The 25,203-nt window shown below is 33.4% G+C and overlaps 2 protein-coding genes and 1 long non-coding RNA gene across 3 annotated transcripts; 2 read left to right on the forward strand and 1 right to left on the reverse strand.

Annotated features, from left to right (window-relative positions):
* The first annotated feature begins 421 nt into the window (after nt 1–421).
* LOC122602762 lies at nt 422–3,122 on the forward strand. The gene is made up of 3 exons (XM_043775358.1): nt 422–536; nt 1,457–2,097; nt 2,728–3,122. Exons 2-3 carry the CDS (start codon nt 1,551–1,553, stop codon nt 2,847–2,849), a joined length of 669 nt encoding a protein of 222 aa, XP_043631293.1. The 5' UTR covers nt 422–536; nt 1,457–1,550; the 3' UTR covers nt 2,850–3,122.
* Nucleotides 3,123–6,133: 3,011 nt separating this feature from the next.
* LOC122602761 (probable serine/threonine-protein kinase PBL21) lies at nt 6,134–11,254 on the forward strand. The gene is made up of 7 exons (XM_043775356.1): nt 6,134–6,383; nt 6,471–6,506; nt 6,617–6,798; nt 7,427–7,616; nt 8,424–8,815; nt 9,452–9,871; nt 10,892–11,254. Exons 1-6 carry the CDS (start codon nt 6,290–6,292, stop codon nt 9,749–9,751), a joined length of 1,194 nt encoding a protein of 397 aa, XP_043631291.1. The 5' UTR covers nt 6,134–6,289; the 3' UTR covers nt 9,752–9,871; nt 10,892–11,254.
* A 7,708-nt stretch (nt 11,255–18,962) lies between these two features.
* Nucleotides 18,963–19,371, reverse strand: LOC122602796. The gene is made up of 3 exons (XR_006324401.1): nt 19,275–19,371; nt 19,075–19,176; nt 18,963–18,989 (listed from the first exon to the last, which is right to left on the reverse strand). It is a non-coding gene; the product is annotated as an uncharacterized LOC122602796 (long non-coding RNA).
* Between the last annotated feature and the right edge of the window lie 5,832 nt (nt 19,372–25,203).

Here is a 25,203-nt window from a genome sequence, read left to right on the forward strand (position 1 = left end):
CGATTAGTCTAGTGATTGAAAAGTTTTCAAGATACGACTTTTATTTTTGTTTCGACAACTTCAAATTATGAATCATCACCGATTAATAGTGTTATATTTTTACTCCCAGACCGGGGTTTAGAATTTGGCACAGTATAACGAAAATTTTTTTACTAAAAAAAATATATTGTTTTATTGAAAAAGAAAATATTAAGTAAATTCTTGAAGTTAGAAAATAGTCGAAGTTAGGAAACCGACTTAAGAAATGTAAAAGTCCGTGTTAAATAAGTCAAAAAAGAGAAATAAAATGGTTGGTTGGAATAAGCTATCATACTCTGCGTACTATTATATGAATAGTACTCGATATAATATAATATTTCATTTTATCTTCATATTTACCTTTTTGATGCATATGGATATAATAACATATAATTATTATTATACGAAGAAAAAAAGAAAAAATAAAACCCCGACCGGTTTCGTCTCATTTTATCTTTTGGGTTTTCTGATGATCTTCTAATTACTATTATTAACCAGAAGAATTACCTCCTTTCGCGGTTAGTTTCTTCTTCTTCTTCCTCATCTCATTCTCTTTTTCTTCTTTTCTTTTTCAGTATTATTCTAATAGATTTTTACTGTTTCCCTTAGTAATTAATATTATATCATTACTAGTTATTTCCCAATTTTTTTGTATTTATTGATTGATGATTTTTATCTTCAAGTTTTTGAATTTTTTAATTATTAATGTATGCATTAAGAAGTATGTAATTTGGCTAATACTCTGAGCTTTGAAGTTCATTAATTAACAACCCCTATTGAATGTTTGCATATATAATACTCATATATATATATATATATATATATATGAGCTATGAATGAATGCTAGTATATATATCATAATAAGTCAGATTATTGGGAAGAATTGTTGACGGTTAATAGGACGACCGACCGTGCTCCAGCCCACCCCATAGACAATAACTAACTAAGATACCCCTTTAGACTTAGTGAACTTGGAAATGCCAAAATGAGCTTAGAAATGCAAACGTTTTGGGTCGAGAACTGTATACGACGTTATTTATTCCCCTGCCCGTAACGAACTAGGATACCCTTTAGATATGAGGCAAGTAGTGAATACTAATTGTTTTGTATTTTGCGGGTTTTTTGGTGCAAGTTCGTCCTGGATTATTGTTGCAATCATTACAAGATGTTTGGTGCATTAGTTTTGTTCCATTAGGTTTTTTGATTTTTGTTTCATGAAGGAGTGTTTCAGATGTTTTGCTAGGGTTAAAGACTCATGAAACTAGATGTACAGTCAACACGGGCTTTTCTTTCTCTGTATCTTCCTTTTTTTTTTTTTAATAGATTGTAGTTTGCTTATCAATTAAAATTTGCATCTTTCTTATCGTTTTTAATTTGCACCTGACAATTGGCAATTATTATGTAAAGTTCTCATTTCTATTATTCTTGCTATATGTAGATTTTTTGTCACTGGATGATTGCCAGAAAACGTGAATGACTGCAAGCTTTACTATTTCGTAGCAATTTTTGGTGTTGCAACTTCTGTATCATAAATGTATTCAAACAAGGTGGATTTGCCAACATCTCTTGAAAAATCAACTCACCAGCCAGATCTTGATATCAAGATTTGGGGATGGTCACTTATTTCAGTTTTTCCGTGGGCCATTAACGCCAAGGAGAAAATTAAAATGCCTGCTTTTTTTAACAAAAAACTGAAGAACCACGCACGGCAGTCTCGATTTCGTAAATTTTCTGAACCTGGTATGAGTTACGCCACAGTTCGTTTCAGGCCTTATGTTTCCAAAGTTCCATGGCATACAGGTCCAAGAGCGTTTCTGTCTCAGTTCTTTCCAAGATATGGGCATTACTGTGGACCAAACTGGTCAAGTGGGAAAGATGGAGGATCTCCACTTTGGGACAAACGTCCTATTGATTGGCTAGACTATTGTTGTTATTGTCATGACATGGGGTATGATACCCATGATCAAGCTGAGCTTCTCAAGGCAGATTTAGCATTTCTCGAGTGCTTGGAGAGGCCTCATATGGCTACAAAAGGGGATATTCGTGTCGCTAATCTCTACAAGACAATGTGTTTATCAGGTATATGTTGCTTCCTTTGCCACCTGCATGTTTCACTGAGAAGATGTCACAGTTTGACTAGCTTTTTCAGGTCAAATCGGCCATTTCATATATAAATAGTTAATACTCTCTTTTTACCTGGAGTAACTGATCTTAGTTGCGGCATATTAGGAAATTTGGTATACTGAAAAGTGCTCAAACAAACGCCACATTTCATCTAGAAAGTTTTTGTCCAAACTTAAATGATACCTCATAAGTAATGATTGCAAAATGTTACTATGGTAGTATGATTTGCTGCAAAATATTCTTCCATTTTGTCATTACTGCCTAGTTTACGATGCACTTGATTTGGAGTACCATATGTTACAGTTAAAATATGGTCCCATGATGATTGTGAAGTTGACTTGTAAATAGTTGAAAATGGTTGACTTGACTATTTATCAAAATATAAGATATCCAACAAGAACATCATTGAAACTTTGAAACTACCAAAATAATAATTTCAGCTTGTTTGTGAAAATTATCATGCACAGCCAAGTAATTTAATCTAGAGGCTTTGTGAAGAAGGAAATGTGTGGACTATTTCGAATTATGTCGTGACTAAAAGTTACATGTTATGAGTAATCTATCATCTCTGAATCTCTGATGCAGGTCTGAGGAGCATACTCATACCATACAGGCAGCATTTGGTGAAAATAAACTCAGGTCAGTTATATCTTTCTTTCGGATGGCTTAGCAATATGAAGTGGAAAGGATGGAATGCTCAGAAGTAGAGACTAATTAGAGTCGATCTGGTATTTAAGAATCATTTATAGGATATGTTTGTATAGGTAATATGTATATGATTATAGATTTATAGTGACTGAATGTGTACCACATAATCAAGTTCTGGTTTTCTAGTGTAAATTTACAAGTATGGATATTGTAGTCATGAGCGCATGTCTGTTTGTAGACTCGTCCTTGGGTGAAAAGTTTGTTTTCTGTAATTTCATCATTGTCTGATACTCTCTTTAAAAGTTAATCATTAGATTCGAAATGTTTCGACATGCTCATTCCAACCTAGCGGTCTCTTACTAGTCTTTTTCGCCAACTCTAGGCAGCAACCAAGCCTCAAAGTACTGGACTCTTGATCAAACCCAGTTGCGGCTCAATCAAATCGGAGGCCTAAATCAAGTTCTTATCATTGGGGTCTTTTTTAAGTAACAAAACTATTGATATTCTAAATAGAGTTTATTTCAAACACTAATATAAAATAATAAATCACTCCTAATATATCCGCTGAAACAACTATCACCTAATTGATAAAACTTAAGTTCTCTAATTCCCATTACTACGTGGTCATATGCATAACTAGAGAAATATGAGGCTTTCGGATACTTGGGGCCTAAAGTTTTTGCTTCCCTTGCTTTACCCTTGAGCCACTACTGATCATAAAGTTATTGATAGGTTGCAATGCAAGACTTGGATGTATTCAGATTTTCACTCTTTTTTGGATTGTCTATCTATGTGAGATGCGGTATTATGAACTCCTCACTTTCTATGCATATCAGACAAGATCAAGATGAATTGTGTATTGGCATTTGGCAACGGGGCTAATTAACAGGGAATATAATACAATAAATGACAAATTATCCAAAAGTATCACCAAAGTTGATTGTTTTTTTGTCATCTTTATACGTTATATGTGTATATCTCACAGTTTTAAATTCAACTATGCGTTTCGGTCCTTTTCATTATGTCGTCTCTAAAGTTTGAAGAGAATTAAGTCTAAATCCAAAGGAATATGCTGCAATAATACATTGCATGTACATTAATTAGAAACGAACTTTGAAATAGAGTATAATGATAGAAGGGTATAGAAGGGTGATGATTCTCTCAAGTTGATTCCCCAACTTGAGTCAAGTTGAATAGATTTTGAACTTTGAATGAAAATCAATGGTCAAGATTCACCTTTGAATCTTTGCCTTTGATTTTCTAACAACGACCAAGATTACCCTAGTCATTTTAAGGTTAACTTAGAAATCCCCTTCTTAAAAACAACCATTTCATCCATATAACCAGCCATGCCATATTGCTATTTTATACAATAGTTGAGAGTTGATTTATGGTGATGATAATCTTGATAATATCATTTCTAGGAATGATTATATGACCAACATAGGTTTGTATTTTACGCCTTCAACACTTTAAACTGCGATATTGATTATAAATGGTCCTAATGTGATCATGGAATTGGAAATGTGGACCATTGGTCCTGAACAATGTAGGGCTCAAACCGCCAAGCATAGGTCTTGTGCAACTCAATCATTAATGCTTTAATGTCTTTCTAACATGTCACCTTCCATTTCCTTAACTATGGTTATTTTCATTTATTTTTTAACTACGAATGTTAGTAGTGAATTTTCAAATTAGTATTTTACCATAATGTAATACTATGGGAATTGAACTCTAGACATTCTCATAAGGAAATCTTTAAGAAGATACTTTTTGACATATACAATAGATTTGAATCCTTAGTATAGTTATTACCAAGACCGCAAGAAGTTGAAATAATATATATATTTAACCATTTATTTTTAAAAAAATATGGTAACCTTTAAACTATAAATTAATATTCATACGTAAATGATATCTATAAATAAATTCGTTCACATATAAACTGATCAAGTTATACCTGATAAACATATATGAATAATCTTCACATAGTTACAGAACTCCCCTTTCTAGAATTATAAATTTGTAATCTTAAAATACTCTTCACCTTTATTTATAATATTAAAATATCTATTTCATTTATTTAATAATATCCTTAATGAGCTAATTTACAATATCTAGTTCTTAAATTTCTATAATATCTACACTATCATGTTTAAATCATTTACCTACACTATTCGTTGTCGTCGTAACTCCCATCATCACACCATCATTACCAATATTGTTGTCGCGAACATTCAATGTGTGTATGTATATATATAATGAAGTACTTATAAATTTGACCATTGTTTCCATGTATAAAAACCAATGAAATAGTCTATCAAGTGGAATATCACATGATTGATAGAAATGGTTACATCTACATGTTAGAAATTTGTAGTACTGTACATCCAAGGTTCTATTCACATGCTATTTGTATTAAGTCAATAAATAATTAATTGAAAAAGAAAAGACCTATTTTACATGATAACATCAGATTTTCTTTTTTCATTTTATTTATATCAATTATTAAGATGTGGGATCAATAGTTATGATTGGGACTAACATGTGACATGACTTGTAGATAGGTCTCTTTTTAAAATTTTTTTATTATATATGTATATAGGTATTAGGTAAAATAAAACAAGTATTAAAGTAAAATAAATAAAGCAATATGTTTTTCTTTACTAATAATTATCGTGCATCATGAAAACCATCGTATATCAATTGCTTCGTGAATCACCGTGCACCAATTTAACCATCATATAAAGGCCAAGATCTTTATATTTGTTTTACTTTAATACTTATTTTATAATATCCAACCCCTATGTATATATATTAATATATTTGATTTTAGTTTATTACAAAAGTTAAAAACAAAAAATCTATAATTAAGTGATATCAATACGAATAAAATCAAAATAATGCCCAATGTATCCAACATATATATGTTGTATAATTATTATTATTTACTTGATAGATAGTTTGTAGCTACTAGCTAGTGTTGTGAAGGAATTCGAAATCATTTATTTTCAGGGAGCTCGAAATCGACTTTCGATTTTTACGAGTAAAAGAAAGAAAGAAAGAGTGACAGGCTAGAAAGAAAAAGACAACCGGGTCCCACTGTTGAATTGCCGCTAAAACCGGACACACACCTCAATTTAAGAAAATAATATAACCAACCAATTTTCCATTTATAATTGCATTATATTATATTATTATTATTAATATAAATATAAATAAATTATATTACTACTCGTATTAGATAGACGTAGATCTAGTGTTCGATTTGTTTATCTTTTTATATATAGGTTTTCGTCTCTTCTTTTATTTCCATCTGTTATGTTATTAGGGCTAGTTTTGTTTATTTTTTTCCAGAGTGATGAAAATATATATATATGAATTAGTGTATGTATATATAAATATTTATGTGTTTCTATTGAAAAGCAATTACATTATCATTATTATTCTTTGTATTTAATTAACATAAATCTTCAAAATTTAAAAGTAAAATATAAAAATGGGTTGCTTTTCTTGCTTCAATTCCCACTCTCATAATAATGTTGATAATTGTGGTGATGCTGCTGCTCTGGACTCCAATCACACCCCCTCAGGTTTATTTAAATTTTTTGTTTTTTTTTGAAAAAATAAATAAATGAATTTATTTTTCATGATTTTTATGCATTATTGTGTGAATGTAGGTCATGGAAAGAAAAGAAGATACAAGGATGTTACTGGTAAGGTTTATCGAATATTTTCGAGATTGCAAAAACTTATTAGAAATAATATTAATTTATAATGTAGTTTTAAAGTAGGAGTCTTTTTTGTATATATGTTTGGTGTGTAGATGGGAAAGGGGTGGATAGTATGAAAGGAAAAGGGATGGCATTGAGTGGTCAGAGAGCAAATGTGGCACGAAGCTTTACGTTTCGCGAGCTAGCCGCATCCACACAGAATTTCCGCGTTGCGAATTTGATTGGTGAAGGCGGATTCGGAAGCGTTTACAAGGGCCGCTTGGATTCTGGCAAGGTATTTTGCTTAAAGTTTGTTTTTTTAGCTATAGATGGGAATAAGTATCTTGAACTGTTGATGTGTGTGATGAAATGTGACTTCAACATTAAAATCAAACTTACTAATTATGTAACGATATGATAGTTAGTTCCGCAATGCTAGAGATAATTCGCCAATGTAACTTCTACTTCAAGAGTTAATTTCCTATGGTTATTTCTTGTTTGATTCTCCAAATTTGCTAAGATCATAATCCGTTGAGTAACACTTAGGATTGGTTCTCAGCTTTAATGCACTCGAGGTTTCTAAATTTACATATATCTTGACATTTGGTTTACTTATACCATCTTCTTAACGGCTTGTCACCGTAGATAATCATAAAGCATAATTATAATCACTTTTATCTCAACAAGCGAAATACATACATAGCCTTGTAATGCATAAAGCGAACTTTGCTTTCAACATTTACTAAAAAAACAAGACAAATCTATTATCTTGTTAAACGTACATCCAAAAAATCCTTATGCACTTTAGGCGATTAAATATTGAGTGGTGGTTGCGGTGTCTTATGTTTGTATAAGCATTTGTTTCATATGTTTGTTTCCCTTATATTGTGGCATTGATAATGATAATGTAGTTTTATGAACAGTTAGTGGCTGTAAAAAAGCTCAACTTGAATGGACTTCAAGGGAACCAAGAATTTATTATGGAGGTTCTTATGTTGAGTCTACTTCGCCATTCAAACCTTGTCACATTGACTGGTTACTGCACAGACGGAGACCAGAGGCTCCTGATATACGAGTACATGCCTCGGGGAAGCCTGGAAAGTCATCTTTTTGGTACGTTTTAATTCATTGCATTCTTTGATCACTTTCTTTAGCGAGGAATGAGTTTTAATGAGAAGACTATATGATGCATGGATATCTAGACACTGGTTGTCTCTGACATCAAGTTTCTAGGCTGTTGTGTTTTTTTAAAGTTCAAAAGTCTTGTCTTGTGTCCATGTGCATACCTGATGAGCTCATAGGTTTGTTCCATTTTTATGTTAATCTTGTAATATTAATAGAAGAGATAGAAACCTGAACAAGGAAATATTTTACTTTATTTTAGATGACATGTATTGGATGTATCCTTTTCTAATTTACTATATTTTTGTTTTCATGGTATAGATCATTTTTGGGATAGGTAAAAAACTAATAATGTCCTAGGAAGAAAGTGAGAGTATCATCGATGGGCCAACTTGGTTTAATAAATTATATTCACATGCACTTCTATACACCGGCTCTGCTTTAAGTTAAGAACAGAATACTAACATCTCTGTGTACGTGATCACCGAAGGTCTTAATTATGGGCTGCAAAACAGGGGTCGGTAGTAATGACTCAATTATAAGCTAGGTGGCTGTAAGCCTATAAGGACACAATCTTAAACAATGTGACCCACTTCCTGAGTAGCAGTGTTTTAAATTTACCGTTTGAATCGCTATAAGTCTGACGCGTTTCCTTGGTGTGAGGTCTCCCATGCCATCGGTCAATTTTCAGACTTACTATTGTCTAGTTAAGAATTTCTTTACAGTACAATATTTTTGTTTCATTTGGTATCAAGCAAGTCTCATGGTAAACTTAACTGAATGCATACCTGTTTTCAGATCTAACTCCTCATCAGGAGCCATTGGATTGGCACACCAGACTAAAGATTGCGGTTGGTGCAGCTCGTGGTCTTGAGTATCTTCATTGCAAAGCAAATCCACCAGTAATTTATCGTGATTTAAAATCATCGAACATATTGCTAGATAATGAATTCAATCCAAAACTTTCAGACTTTGGGCTTGCTAAATTGGGTCCTGTTGGTGATAACACCCATGTGTCTACTCGAGTTATGGGTACCTATGGTTACTGTGCACCTGATTATGCAATGAGTGGTAAACTTACAATAAAGTCAGATATATACAGCTTTGGTGTTGTCTTGCTGGAGCTGATTACTGGGCGCAAAGTAATCGACATGACCAAAAAATCCGGAGAACAAAATTTAGTTTCGTGGGTAAGTTATTGGTTGATTTTCTCTTGTTTTGGAATGTTTTTATTTCTTTAATTATAATGAGCACATGAGGCAAAATTTGATGGGGACTGATCAATTGGCCAAACCAGACTTAGGTGAATGCTGAACACAGTTTAAGTTTTGTTGTTGACTTACTCGTCAGTAGAGGTTGGGCCGTCGGGGTAGGTCAACCCATTATCGTTTTCCTTTTCTTAAATTATTTGAAGTTCACAAATATATGGATATATATAATCGGAAATGGGTTAACATGGGTTCCATTATATCTCAAGTAGTTTAAATTAACTGATATAGCTTACACAATGACGTCAAACAGGTCACATACTCACATGGGTCAAACTGTGTGGTGATCCAAAGTCTAATTTCTATACATACAATCTCTTAAACTACTTTGTGCTTTGACTGAATATATGGATTATTATTATAAAACACTGTTTTGTAATCATGATGTAGGCATGGTCATTAATAATAAATTGAGCAAGTGTGTGTGGGGTTAACTCCAACCTAATTGTAAATCGTGTATATAAGCATCTTAATCCACATTGCATGTCTCCTTAATCTATACCCAATGTGTTTGCATCATTTGTAGTAATCCACTTTTCATTCCAAACTTTTTTGTAGTCCCGGCCATTTTTGAAAGATAGGAAGAAGTTTGTTCAGTTAGCAGATCCTTTGCTACAAGATCGCTTCCCTTCACGTTGTATGCACCATGCGGTTGCCATTATTGCGATGTGTCTCCAAGAACAAGCAAATTTTCGGCCCTTAATTGGTGATATAGTTGTTGCTCTCGAGTACTTGGCATCTCAAGCTGAGATATCTGAAAATCCTAAGAGCTCGACATTTAATTCTCGCCCATCACCCTCAAAGAAAGAGAATGAACATGTTGCACATGAGCGAGGTACAAAAATTCCGACTTCTTGAAATTGTGGTAAACCGAAGATCCATTACAGAAAATAGGAGCCGTGTTATTCTAAGAGGTTTACTGCAAAAATTAGGAGTCAAAGAAGATGATGGGAAGATTACTTTACTTTGAAGCATGAGGTACACAATCTCATTGTCAATTTATTTCTCATGTTAGGGAAACAATATTTATACCATGTTTACTCAACAGTACCATTATACATCGTGGGAATTTGACCAACTTAGTTGTGCTCGGTTTTTCCTGCTAGCCAACCCACCCATTATACTTCCTTTCATTTGTAAATTGGCTGGTTTTGACTATACAAAAATTTACGATAGTTTGTGTGGGAGACTGGGAGTTCATTAAATGTCTATAATTACTAGCAGTAAATGAACAAAAGAATAAATTTTTGTTGATTCACATTCCTCTTATTGTGAAAAGGATGAAACGGGACCTGCTGTTTCATACTGTATATCTTTATAACTAGTAATGTTATCCCATGAAGTTTTCAATATGTTTGTGAAATTATTCTAGAAAATTTATTGAATATTTATGGAGAGTTACAGAGAAAAACGATAGATTTGTTGATACAAACCAATATTATAGTACATTCTTAATGATGATGCTAAAAACCTTCTTATAAAGACATCATTTTCATGATGATTCTGCAAGTCAGGGTTTTAAAAGAAGTCTGGACTATAAAATGCTTTGAATAACTCTTTAATTGATTGAATACAGTATCACTTCTTACTTATTTCTATTCTGTAATGATGGCGTTGAAGAAATCTGTATTTGGAAGTTATTTAACCTGATTGAACTGGATGGGTTGAAATTTTGAGCAAAAAGGACTCGATTTTTGGTTCCTTTCGTTAAATTTCAGTGCTTAGTGAGCCCCTCTAAATATTTAAGGTATCTTTTTTTTCGAACTGCAAATTTGATCAACTTTCAAGAGCACGAGTAACATATATATAGCTGTAAATTGACAAATCACCAAAAACCTGGATACGTTGCCAGTTTCATGGGAATCCAAAATGGGAATCGTTGCAATTTTCTTCTAACACAATAAGTTAGTAATTTGTACTTACCAGTATAACCCCAAAAAGAGACATTTTGAGCAATGGCATTAATCTTTGATAATCCCCAATGTATGATCCCTGCAGGGATGATGCTTATGCTGGGATGTGTTTGAAAGTGAAACTCCGATGTCTCGTGTATTCTGTAAGTGCATATATGTCTGTTCCATCAACTCAGGTACTAGGGAAACGGAAGAAGCTGTGGATTAGTTTTATTATTTTCACCCTCGACAAGCATTAGGTATTGTGAAGTAAAGTGTAGCTAATATTCATCAAATGTGTAATTATAGCACAAGTCTTGATTATAGATTTAATAGATTGAATTTGCATCCAAGCTGGCACGCCCTTACACTGTGCAGTATTTGATTTTCTTGAGACATGATTTATATAACCGATTCCCAATCCAAAACTTTATACCTTAAATCTCAGTTAACCCATATTAATTGTGTGGTTTTTGGCTTTGATTCTTGGCTTCTTGCTGCAGATTATATGGTTGTGTTGCCAGTGTTATACATTCCTTTCTACTTTATCTGAATGATCAATATCTTGCATATGGTTTTGTGCTTCAATTGTGCATTCAGGCTATGTTTTGTTTTTATATATTTATTTTCTATTTTCATCTTACGGGTAAAGTTAAACAATTACCCTATCTTAAAATTTGTCAAAGTGTATTACTAGTATTTTTATTACTTATTAGGCCAATCTATGTAAATGCAAGTTATGACTGGTTAAATAGTCTTTCCTGGGAAATTAGAAGGAATATCGGTGGATACTGGATAGAGCAAGTCTTCTGTTAAACTTCTGATCACAATGGAGCAATTCATGTAGATTATCTGTTGTCACAAACATGCTATTCGTAAGTATAAACATATGAACCATGTCGAATGCAGGTAACATTGCCATTTGGCCAAGTAGTTCAATCTCAAAACCCCTATGTGGCGGATTAAGTTGGATGTGGAGCTCCTTTAAACAAGAATACTTGTGGGAAACCTTTGGCGGTTACTAGTAGCTAAGGCCGAGTATTTATCAGCATGACATCATAAATCAAAATCCAAACCACATACTTTTGGGTGTCGGAAATATCAAACCAAATGCCTTCGGCTTATAGCTAGCGGTTTGGTTATATTTTTATTTTTTTTTGTTACAGTTTTTTATAGTTTTAAAGGGGTCAAGCTCGCTTCTAGTTTCTACAATAGCGAGACCGTAACAACAAATTTCCAATATGAAGATAGAAAAACTTACACGATATTAATGTCTAGTTAAAAAATAACTCAACGATACAAGCGTAAACAGAAATAGATAGCACGAATCAAAATGTCTATAAGAAATAAAGTATATATTAAATTGGCATTAGAAATTAATGGTTTGGATTGGTTTATCTCGTTGGGTTTTCGTATGCATCCAGAAACCAAACTATTTCGGTTTTCTATAATTAAAAAACATAAGTAGGTTTTCCACTCAGGGGCGGGGTTTTGGTAGGACTATTAATAAAGTCGGGTTCAAGTTGTTGGGTTCCGGTTATTATGTTGACGGGTTGAAAATCTTCATCCCTAAACTGGCCCGCTAAAATTTTCAAGTTAATTGAAAAGTCTAACCCAGACCCATGGCCTACTAACCCAAACCTAAAAGTGACCCGGTTAATACATGGATCAAGAAGGTTGATGGGTTGGTTTAATTTCTGAGTCAAATCTTTTAGGATTCGACATGGTGGAATTAACAAAGCATTAGAGATTCGAAACAAGCTAGACTAATTACTAGTTTTGTAAAAACTTAAATGTATTAACTATGGTTATTAATCACAGTTAATGTGAATTCATTTCAAAACTTTAGACATATACGAGCATGGTACCCATGCAATGCGGCGGCGATAGCATTAGTTGCAATATGGTGGCGTCGGCGTTAAGAGGTATTGGTAATTGATACATAGATATTTGATTTTTATAGATAATGAATATCTTTTAAAAGATTATGGAATGGTTGTGTAAGTTAATTAATTAAGGGTAAAATGGTAATTTCACATGTCCCAAAATTGTAAACTTTTCAACATAGGGATATAATTTTTATATAGTAGTATAGATATAGATGTAGAGTACAATCAAAGTTGAGATGGTTACTTACATATGAGTCAAGATAGTTTATACTTTACGCTGACTGATACTATGGCAATGGCAAATGGATAGCATATGAACATGATCATGCACGTGGTCAAGATATTGACCAGTTAATTGATCATATTCATACTTGTTTCTTTGATGGAGTCACATTGCCTTAGAATATATATGTACGTAGTTGTCACTTGATATAAGTAATGGGAACAATATAAATGTGTCATCATACATACGTACTACTTCTGTAAGCAACACCACCAATACCTTTGATAAATGATTAGACTATTTAAAAATAGTTCATCTATAATGTTTTTTTTAAGCGCCTGATGACCCGACCAGTTTTTTAGTAAAATGACCATACTTTTTGCAGCGAGGGTCGCTGCAAAAAGTCAGTGTACGAAACCGTACACTGTGGACCATCAAGACCACAGTTTACGGTTAAGTTCTATAAATATAAACTTCATTTTCATTGTCTCTTAAAGTGATATCTTTCTTTCTATCTTTCATTGTATAAATATAAATTTTCTTTAGTTACTACTATCTATCTTAAAGCGTACGCGTTTTGAAGTGTTATTATTATTTCAAAAACTTTAGTATTATTATTACTATCTATCTTAAAGCGTTTCTATCTATCTTTCATTCTATCTTTCATCCAAGATGGATTTTGAAAGTATATGGGGCGAAATGGGTGCGGAAGGTTTTGAGCTTCACTTAGAAGAACCTGATGAAAAATTTGACATACCAGAGGCGACCCCTCATTTTGACTACGACGCTAGGGTTTTCCACACCGATCAGGTATCCTTGTTAACTTTAAAAAAAACTAATTTAGGCAAATATCATTATTAGTTTATATTTTAGTAGTATTTAATTTGTGTTTTTTTGTTAAATTTATTGCATATTTAAAATGTTAGATATTTATTAGTATACAAATTAATGATAAATTTTTAAAAAAAAACTAATTTAGGCAAATAACATTAGAATATTTATATTTTAGTACTATTTGATTTGTGTTAGGATGTTAAATTTATTGCAATGTTAAAATATTAGATATTTATTAGTATACAAACTAATGATAATTTTTATAAAAAAAACTAATCTACGCAAATATCATTAAAATATTCATATTTTAGTACTATTTCATTTGTGTTAGGATGTTAAATTTATTGCATATTTAAAATGTTAGGTATTTATTAGTATACAAATTAATGATAATTTGTTAAAAAAAACTAATTTAGGCAAATATCATAAAAATATTTATATTTTAGTACTATTTAGTTTGTGTTTCGTTGTTATATTTATTGCATATTTTAAAATGTTAGATATTGCATATTTAAAATGTTAGATATTTATTAGTATACAAATTAATGATAATTTGTTAAAAAAAAACTAATTTAGGCAAATATCATAAAAATATTTATATTTTAGTACTATTTAATTTGTGTTTCGTTGTTATATTTATTACATATTTTAAAATGTTAGATATTGCATATTTAAAATGTTAGATATTGCATATTTAAAATGTTAGATATTTATTAGTATATAAATTAATGATAATTTGTTAAAAAAAATTAATGATATTGCATATTTAAAATGTTAGATATTGCACAAGGAAAATATTATCAAATGACTTTAATACCCCTAATCTTATTTTTACTAAACCCACTATTACTTGTAAATTTTTACCGCAATTTTGTATAAATATATTGCTCAAGGACTAATAATACATCTTAAGGTGTTCGATTCACACGAAGAATTGTTCAACTGGACCAAAAGTACAGGATTGCAGCTTGGTTATGTGTTAATCAAACGACGAACAAATTCCAACTTAGCTGGTGTAAGAAATAAAGTGACGATAGTCTGTAATCTTTCTAGGAAAATGAATGATAGGATAAGCGGCCTCGTTAAAAAGACACTTAAGTGTCAGTGCCCCTTTAGATTAATCGGTCGTTTCACTGATGATGGTTGGAGGATAACCGTTGTAGACGACACACATAATCACTATCCAGCAGAGAATCTGGAGGGTTACGCGTACGCAAGAAGGTTGACTGAAGAGGAGAGATTATTTCTGGAAGAAGAATATCATCGTGGTAGTACGCCCCGTAGGATGTTAAAGCTATTGAAAGAAAAATTTCCAGGAAACTTGACCCGCAGTGATGACATTTACAATCTCCAAAAAGCTATGCGGAAGAAGGCGGCCGAAAAACATGGGAACACTCCAATGCAGGTATATCATATCAAATTTACATATCTTTTTATTTATTTACTATGATAGAGTATCTGAAACGAAATATGTACGCCATATTGTTCAAACGAAACAGGTTATGTTCAGTTTGCTTAAAGAGCATAATTACTTGTATTATCATACAACAAACAGTGTATCTGGTCGGTTGGAGAATCTGTTTTTTATACATCCGACAGCATTTAAATTGTGGCGTGCATTTCCTTATGTTATCCAAATAGACGCCACGTACAAAACGAATATGTACAACATGCCATTGGTCGAGATCGTTGGTGTCACTCCAACAAACAGGACCTTTAGCATATCATATGCGTTTATCATAAGCGAACAAGAGCATAATTATAGATGAGTGTTGGAGTGTTTGAAGTCGACGTTAGGTGAAGGCTTTGCTGTGCGTGTCGTACTCACGGACCGGGATCTGGCGCTAATGAAAGCATGCAAAACCGTTATGCCTGAAGCATACCGTTTACTGTGTAGAGTGCACATATGGAGGAACATAGACAAATTTAGCATGCCATCGTTAAAAGGGGAAGGGAAATGGGGGCCTTTTTACGGATGGTGGAAAAAACTTTACGAGTCCCGCACACTAGAAGAGTACACCAACAATTTATCATATTTAAAAGAGAAGATGGGTCCCCGTTTAGACAGTAAGTGAAGTGCTTTTGAAGTTTTTTTTTTCCTAATTTTTGGTAAATCACATATACCCACACAAGCTAATCACATGTTAAATTGACAGAGGTTTACAAGTACCTGCAGAAGGAGTGGCTTTCCCCGTACAAGGAAAAGTTTGTGTCCTTTTGGGTGGATCAGCACATCAACTACCGTAATTACACTACCAACAAAGTTGAGGCTGAGCATTCACTCCTCAAGTCCGAGTTACAGGGGAGATGTACATTTCAACGAATAATTCAGTGTGTTAATGATGTCCTCCTCGGACAAGATACAGAAATCAAGGGCCAACTGGAAGAAAGCAGGATTTATAGAGCTGGTAAACACAACTACCTATGTTTGAAAGACTTGCTTTGTGTTGTATCTGTGACAGCTCTTGATATAATGGTCGATGAAATAAAACGATTAAAAAATGAGATCGGAAAAGACTTGAGAAAATGCGGGTGTAAGGTGTGGACTAGTTGTGACCTTCCATGTGCCTGCCGTCTAGCTGCGTACATGCATTGCAGTAAGTTTATTGAAATATAAGCAATTGCTTTTTTTTATTTGCTAAATGCACAAATATTGTAATTATTTTTCGTCAAAAATGTAGACAAACGTGTTGAGGTGCATACCATAAATGACTTTTGGAGAAAGCTAGACCTGACACTGTCGACATGCCTTCCGGACAACGATCATCGAAAAGACTCTGACGATGACGAAGCTATCGACCAATTAGTAGAGGATGTTAAAGTCCAGTTTAAGGATCAACCGAAGTCAAATCGCAAAAACTGGATTTCTAAATTAAAAGACATCGTCTATCCGGGGAGAACGAAAATCAAGGACCTGTCTGTTATTAAAAATAAACGTGGAAGACCAATCGGGTCAAAGAAAAATATACCTCAAGTATGTCGGATCATAATTCGAACTACATTTAATTAATTGAAAATTTTTTTGGAAGTTTTGGTAATTGCCCCCTATTTGTTAGTATACTTGTAAGTGTAATCTGTTATTAAAATTTTTTTTTTTTTGCAGGCGCCCGAACAAAACAGACCAGCGACAAACACAGCACCCTCGGGTCTTCAAAAATCCAGGTGGGTTCAATTCTCTGATCAATTTTCGCAGCCGTCATGTGCATTTGGAGAAGGCCAATATGCGAGACACAGTGAATACGTGAGCACCCAATCACGTTTTTTTGAAGAAAGGGAAAGTCAACCACAATCACTTGAAAGTCGTAGATAGAGTGATTATGTGGGCACCGGTTCATTTTTCGCGGAAACACCATCACGTTTCTACAATGAAAATGAAAGCCAAGCACAATCACCTGAAAGTCGGAGACAGAGTGATTATGTGGGCATCAGTTCTGTTTTCGCGGAAACACCATCACGTTTCTTCAATGAAACTGAAAGCCAGCCCGAATGGGGTCAGATTGGGAGACAAAGTAATTATGTGGGCCTATCAATGAACGTGCCAGACAATGTAGACGAACCATATAACAAAGTATTATGGGGTCAAAGTGGTAGGCAAAGTGGGTATGTGGGTTATGAGTTTAACATCCCGGGAAATACAAATTCCTTTGGCGAACCTTATAACAAACTATACTAGGGACAAAGTGGCAGACATAGTTCGTATGTGGGTAGCGATTCACGTTTCGCAGACACACAAAGTTATTTCGGAGACCAGAATAACCAAACGCAAGAAGAAACATATAGCTTTGTTGATCAATTATTCTCGACACCCATTACACAGAATACACAAAATCCCCAGAACAACCCTGAACCGTTTACACACAACTTTTTCCTGAGTGAGTCAACATCGTTTGACATGAGTCATTACCTAGGCCAGCTCCCTAAGTTCTTTCAAAGATACGTTGTCAATATAAAAAATGTACAGTCTGATGGTAACTGTGGGTTTCGGGCACTGGCTGTTGCTTTGGGTGAAAACGAGCAAAAATTCGAGTGGATTCGCAAACTAATGCTAGAGGAGTATGAGTCCAGGCGCGGATACTATGAGGGTGCATTCGCTGGTGACGCTAAACACATACACACTTTGCTATCAATGTCTTATCCGAATGGTCGCCCACATGATTACTGGATGATGAATCCATATTGCGCTATGCTTCTGTCTAATGCGTTGGGGGTAATAATTATCTGTTTAAGTTTAGAGGAGAACATCACATGTTTTCCTTTTTGGAAGGGGCCAAGCGAGCTATACGTAGATGACCCGATATGCATTGCCCTGGTATCGGGGTCGACACATTTTGTTACAGTTGTTTTAGATAAGGACTGCCCAATGCCTTACACCTCAGCTTGGGGACATGATAAACCTGCATCGCAGGCCTGGGCAACACATCCGAAGTACAGAGACCGTTTGGCTGAGTACCACAGACACGTTCAAGCTAATAAGGCACCTACGGGATATAAGATCCTTGAATAGTTTATTTATATCGTATAATTGTTTGTTTGTAACTCTTTAACGTATGTAATAATAGTTATTATAAGTACTAGATATCGTTGATGTATTTTTTTACTTATATTTGTTATAATGATTACTAATAATAGTTGACGTATTCTATAGCTATCTTTGATGTTTTTGTTTTTATAAGTACTAGATATCGTTGACGTATTCTATTACTAATAATAGTTGACGTATTTATTTATATAGATTAGGCATATTTTTTTTACGTTTTTTTCGTTTGTTATGACCATCATCACCAGCACATCCGAAAAGATAAACACATATTCACCATAAACATAATTGATACGATAAAAAATATATTGTTTATAACCAAAAAATACTAATCATGAGCTTCATCGCTCTCATCATCATCATCATCGTCATCTAAATTGACATGATGCGATCCGCCTGAGTATTGAGGGGCTGTGGGCAACTGCTGGGACGGCTGAGGAGGAAAAGGAGCCTGTGCATAACTAGAATAGTTAAATAATTCATCAAATAAGGAGGACGTCTGGCTAGGCTGAGGTGGGTCATTGTTCAAGTCGAATGATGCACGTGGCTGTCCCTGGGTAAGATGCGTATAGTCATACGCCTCGGTACCCATCTGCCTGATGACCCGCCCTATGCCTCGACGATGCCTCGCCCGGGGTCCCCGTACATCCATGACAATGTCAGGATCTGGTGTTGGAACGAGGTCCTGTTCAGCCTCCTCCTTCTTCTTCTTGAGCTGAGACTGTAAAAAACATTACATTATACATAAGGTTGATTAATTAACATTTAATACTAAAAAATATAAAATCCTACAGAGAGACACATACATGTATTTCTTCAGCCATCGGGTGTTCCCATTGTTTATCCTTCTTCTTCTTGTGCTTAATCTCGAACAAATCCACCAAGTCCACGTCCTTGTTTTTTTCAACCTGTAAACACATCAATTTATCATAGACATATACATTCTTTAATTTATACTTTTAAACACAATTATATATATTTAATACACATATAATTCATAACTAACCTTCTCCTGGTGGACGTACTGAGAGTAAGACTTACGACCATGGGTCCCCGCAAGAACTTGCTTGCCCCTGTTCGTGCTGTTTCTCGCCGACTGCTTCACCCGGTCCAACCTCTAGTAATATCCCAACAAAGCTCTCCAGTCCTCCTGTGACATACCCTCTGGAGGAACAGCCTGTTCCAACTGGGGAACTACATCCAGGCCCCCCTTTTTGGAAAAGTGGGCTCTCTTGAACTGGCTCTTCCGGAGCCGATACTGATCGGAGCAGTCCCTATCAACACACAGCCTAAACCCCCGCCTGATAGGATCCTCGGGGTTAGGAATCTGAATAAAGTGGTCCAATTTGAACCGAGTCTGCAATTTATAAAAGTAAAAGTTAGCGAAATTAAAAATTGATACAAACATCAAAGAAGAAGTTAAAAATGAATAATATTTTACGTTCAGAGTCGGGATGATAAAATCCTTTCTCTCAGCAGGCACATGGTCCCAGGAGTCGTATGTCTGAGGGATGTGGCGGACCAAGGTGCCAATGAGGCTCTTATACATAGAAGAATTTGGGCCGATCGCCTACCACGTTTTTAAGTTGCTTGTGTCGAAGTCGATGGACATGCGGCCCTTTTTCGCGAACTCGGCCTCCAGATTTAAATTTTGACATGGCCCCCTCCCCTTTCCCTTTCGTGGGCTAGCAAAAATTAAAAAAACAAGTTAGTAAAAAAAATATTAAATTAAAATATGAATAATAAAGAACCAAATTCTAAAAAGACAATTTAGTAAAAAATATTAAATTAAAATATGAATTATAAAAAAACCAAATTCCTTACCGCCGCTGCCTTTGCAGCCTCATGTAATCTTCCACCATGGTCGATGTGGGTCTTCATTGCCGCCATCACCGCCATGGTAAGTCGCCATCTATACTGCAAAATACAAATCATATTATACGTTTTTTGCAAAATACAAATCATATAACAAAATTATCACAAATTTAATTACTTTTATATATATCTTTTTTACTTGATAATAATTTTTAGAACTCCGTTTATAGAATATAAATTTACTTTTATACTTTTAAATTTAACTTTATAGTAATTTTTAATACGTCTAAGGTAGTTTATTTAATCAAAATTTTTAATTCAAATTTTTAAATAATTTTGTATATTTAGTTCAATACATATATTTTTAACATAATCTTGGCTATTTATTTTAATCAATTTTTTAACAAATTTTAATCTACGTCATTATTATTTTGTCAATATTCTAACCAAAAAGTAAAACACCTAACACTAATGACTAAAATATTCTAACAAATCAATATATTAACTTTTTAACTTAATTGTTTATACTTTTGAACTTAATTTTTATAATTAATTTTTATGTATATTTTTCTTGAACTAAATTTTATTACGTCTTAAGTAGTTTATTTAATCAAAATTTTTACATAATCTTGCCTATTTATTTTAATCAATTTTTTAACAAATTCTAATCTTCTTAATTTTGCATTTAAAGATATATATTCTAACAAATCACTAACAAAACAAATTCGTGGCTCCTAACAAATCACTAAATTATCAATAAATCAAAACTAACTATACTAACAAACCTATTAAAATCCTATAAAAAACTAATAATCCTAACAAAACTAACAAAACTAATAAATATACAAAAACTATACTAACATACCAATATTCTAACAAAACTAACAAAACTAATAAATATACAAAAACTATACTAACATACCAATATTCTAACAAAACTAACTAATTAACAAAACTAACAAAACTAATAATAACATACCAATATACTAACAAACCTATTAAAATCCTATAAACAACTAATAATTCTAACAAATTAATAAAACTGATATATGTACAAAAACTATACTAACATACCATGGAGGCCCGAATTTTTTCACTTTTTGCAGCGAGGGTCGCTGCAAAAATTAGTAATGGTGTAGATGCTAAAAATAATGGTTTGGATATTGAGAAAAACATAAAATAGGCCTGAATTTTTTCACTTTTTGCAGCGAGGGTTGCTGCAAAAATTAGTAATGGTCTAGATACTAAAAAATAATGGTTTGGATATTGGGAAAAGCATAAAATACATACCACAATTTGAAATGGCTTGAAAATTTGGGGGAAGACGACCGACCGGAATTTGGGGGAGGATAATCCCGACACTGGCGGTACTGCGGTGGCGATGGACGGCGGCAGCGGCTGGCGGTAGTGCACGGTGGTGGCTGGCGGTGGACGGTGGTGGCTGGCGGCGGTAATGCAATAGATGGTGGAGGAAGAGAAGGCTGGCGGTACTGCACGGTGGTGGCTGGCGGTCGACGGTGGTGGCTGGCGGCGGTACTGCAATAGATGGGTGGAGGAAGAAAAAGTGTTATATTTTGAAGGGTGGAGGAAGTGTAATCTGAAAATGATGGAATAGATGATGGGTGGATCGGTTTTTAAAAAGGCGTCGGGTTAACTTATTGCAGCGACCCTCGCTGCAATAAGTGGAGTAACGGTCGGGTCAAACATTTAAAGCGGTGAGTGAAAAGCTGACGTGGCGAGGGTTATTGCAGCGACCCTCGCTGCAAAATGTGCCTGGTCAAATTACTAAAAATGGTGGTCGAGATACGGGGCGCGTTTTTTTAATCTATAGTTCATTTTTATATAGTTTAACTTGTTTTTATTTATGTGAAAAATTATATATATGTGAGTTGATATACGGGACGCTTTTATGCTTAGGTAACTTGCTCTTTTAATACGTTTAGGTTTTTGCTAGCGACTAGCGTATAGTAAACACGTTTACATAAATAATGAAAGAAACATGCTACAAATTGATATATTATTATGAAAACAAATGTATTGAAAATTAAAGAAAATGAAAATGGATGGACAGTTGGACACATAAAGACAGCATCCACACGTACCACACGTTTCAAACCTTTCCACACTCTTTTGAACCAGTTCGGGTTTTGTCCTTGATGGAGAATTCGGCATTAAATCTTTCCGTCATTTTGCAACTTAGTTTGTTCGTGTCAATTCCAGTTTACCCTTTTTTTTTTCAATTTTACTTATATAAAAAAAGAAACAAAAAGTGTATCACCAATACCACAACTTAATCAATACGAAAGCTAAAGAAAAACATATAAAAATTAATAATAAAAAGAGAAACAAAAAGTGTAGAGTATATAGTTTGAAAAATACATACCAATTCATCAACAAATACCATCTCGAATGTGTTGATTTTTTTCGGGTTATTCTACTCCAAAACAGTCCATGAAAAAAGTATATAAATTAAAAAACTTTTTGGTAGTCGATCATACCTTTTTTTTCGCTGGAGGTTTTTATTAGGGTTGAGAATATGTGAGTATTTTTTCTAGGTGGTATATATATAGATAATAATTATAAAGAATTTTTATAAGATTTTTTTTATTAAAGATTGGTCATTTTTTATTAAATAAATATTAAAAAAATAGAAGATTAATAAGGTGGGAGTATTAGGCTAAAGGAGGGAGATTAGGGGTGCAAAGTGTACCCCAACCTCCTTTTATAGTTATATTAGTATATATATAGATAATACTAATAAAAATTTTTAATAAGATTTTTTTATTAAAGCAAGATTGGTCAATTCTTATTAATTAAATATAAAAAAAATAGAAAATTAATAAGATGGGAGTATTAGGCTAAAGGACGGGAATTAGGGGTGCCAAGTGTACTCTCAACTTTCTCTTTTAGTTATATTATAGATAGATGAGTTAATCCCTCTCCGAAAAAACTATATGAGATGAAAACTTTGCCGCATAAATATTAAATAAGATTTGAAAGATTTGTTTATATATTTTTAAAGATTTTGTTTTGATAAAAAAAAAGATTTATGATAAAAGTTTAAATATAATTATCTATTTAATAAGTAAATAAAAAATTAAAAATTTTAGAAAAAATGAGAGAGCTCTAGAGTAATTAGGAAAGAGTTTTAGACCTAAAAATGGCTTTAAAAGATGTCAAGTGTACCCCTAACCTACTCTTTTAGTTATAAGTATAGATATTAATCATCTATATTATAATAAACCTAAGTTATATCATTTACATTTTAACTCTCTCTACATGAAAAAAGCCATTTAGAGACATCTATAGCGACTTAATTGGCGACATATTTCAAGCTAGCAACTTGCATAGCAATATCAAGTAAGAAGTCTCTAGAAAAAAGTCGCAAATTTTTGCGTCATTAGTATGTAAGATGCTAAAATTAGCGATAGTAATAGAGTCATTTACATCGTGTCGCTAACTTTTTTTAGCGACATCACTACTGTGACGGTAATGTTGACGTTAATCTCAAACAAGTCGCTAAACACGACGCAATATGTGACACTAATTATAGCAAAATTTTCCTGGTCCGTTTCATTTGTCGTTATATATGCCATTGGTTATATTAAAACCAACATTTTTTGAGCTAAATAGATAATAACTATACAAATAAATAATCTGATATTCGAATTGAAACATACATTACATTAACTAGATATTCCATTTAACATATATCCAAAGTAACTTCTACAACAAACTAAACATCAAAAAGTATTTAAGTTTAAACTAAAGATATTGGCTTCTTGAACATGACCTTTCCGGCTTTCATTAGCAAGTGCAATATGTGTATTCTGAAAAAAATAAGAAAATAACACTTTGTTAATATGGAATCTTGTAGAGAAACCTTGCATCTATTTAAAAAACCATAGACTTTTTAAAGAAAACTGAACATGATCCTTCCCTGGGATAGTAATTGTTTTCCTATCCTTCTTAATTCATGATTTCAATAAGTCAAATTCTTGTATAAATGATATAAAGAGTGATGCATGACAAGCACAGCCACCAATACTAGACAGTCTTAAATTAAGATAGGTGATGATCTTATACAAACCCGTGAATAAAAGAGCAACAAACCTGAATCTCTTGTCCGTTTTTGCCTTTAATCAAATGATCACTTTAGATCCTTCAGTTGCTTCTTTCCAGTTTATGCAGGTACATTCTCTCCAGAAAGCTCCTCGTCTCCTCTCCCATTAGCTATTGTTGCCTAATGCCTACATACATGGTACTCGACTTCAAATTTCAGAATTATATTATAAATTAATAAGATGAGAGCAAGAAGAGCAGTAGGTTTACCTGCAATAATCTGAACTTTAAAGAAAAATCCTTTGCATTAAAGTACTTTATAAACAAGCAGATGCTACCAAGAGATTCGGTATTCTGAACTTTAACATATCGGATACTTGGCATGTAACTGCAAAATATATTTAAAAAACATAGCCGTTTAGCAACATTGGCTACTATTCATTTAGACATTGTGCCAAATACTTGATTCATTTAGCATAAGTACCTAATTTTCGAAATAACACCTAGTAAATCAAAACAAATGAGGATGAAAACTACTCACTGAAAACCAACACTCTTAAAAAGGCGCGCGCACAGCTTTCAAGATGTTAGACAGGTTAACACTCGATGCCTGATGACAATGCCTTATCAACCATTGTGACGTTGTCAAAAAAGCAAATGTTGACGACGTCGATCTCAAAGCTTTTTAAATACTTGTATGAAATAAAAACCTATGAATAAATTGAAAAATTATACTCACCGCAATGACCTCAAGTCTTCCTTGGGGCTTTTTGGGAGCCATATCTCGAGATACGGAAACAATGTAATGTCCTTGCAGTATATCATCTGTATCCTATAAAAGATCAATATTAAACTATTAATTGGGAGTCACTAAATTTGTCTCTAAATGGTTGTTTTATTGTACTAGATTTTAAATAACTACATTACTTCCTTTGCATTAATTATTTTTACATTAATAACCACTCCACAACCGCCACCATCGCCGCCGTCACTCGTCACCGTCACTGCCACCACTGCAGTCGCGCCACTAAATTAAAAGTGATTAGATCGTCACGTTA

Source organism: Erigeron canadensis, chromosome 6 (assembly GCF_010389155.1).
Source record: "Erigeron canadensis isolate Cc75 chromosome 6, C_canadensis_v1, whole genome shotgun sequence".
NCBI classification, from domain to species: domain Eukaryota; kingdom Viridiplantae; phylum Streptophyta; class Magnoliopsida; order Asterales; family Asteraceae; genus Erigeron; species Erigeron canadensis.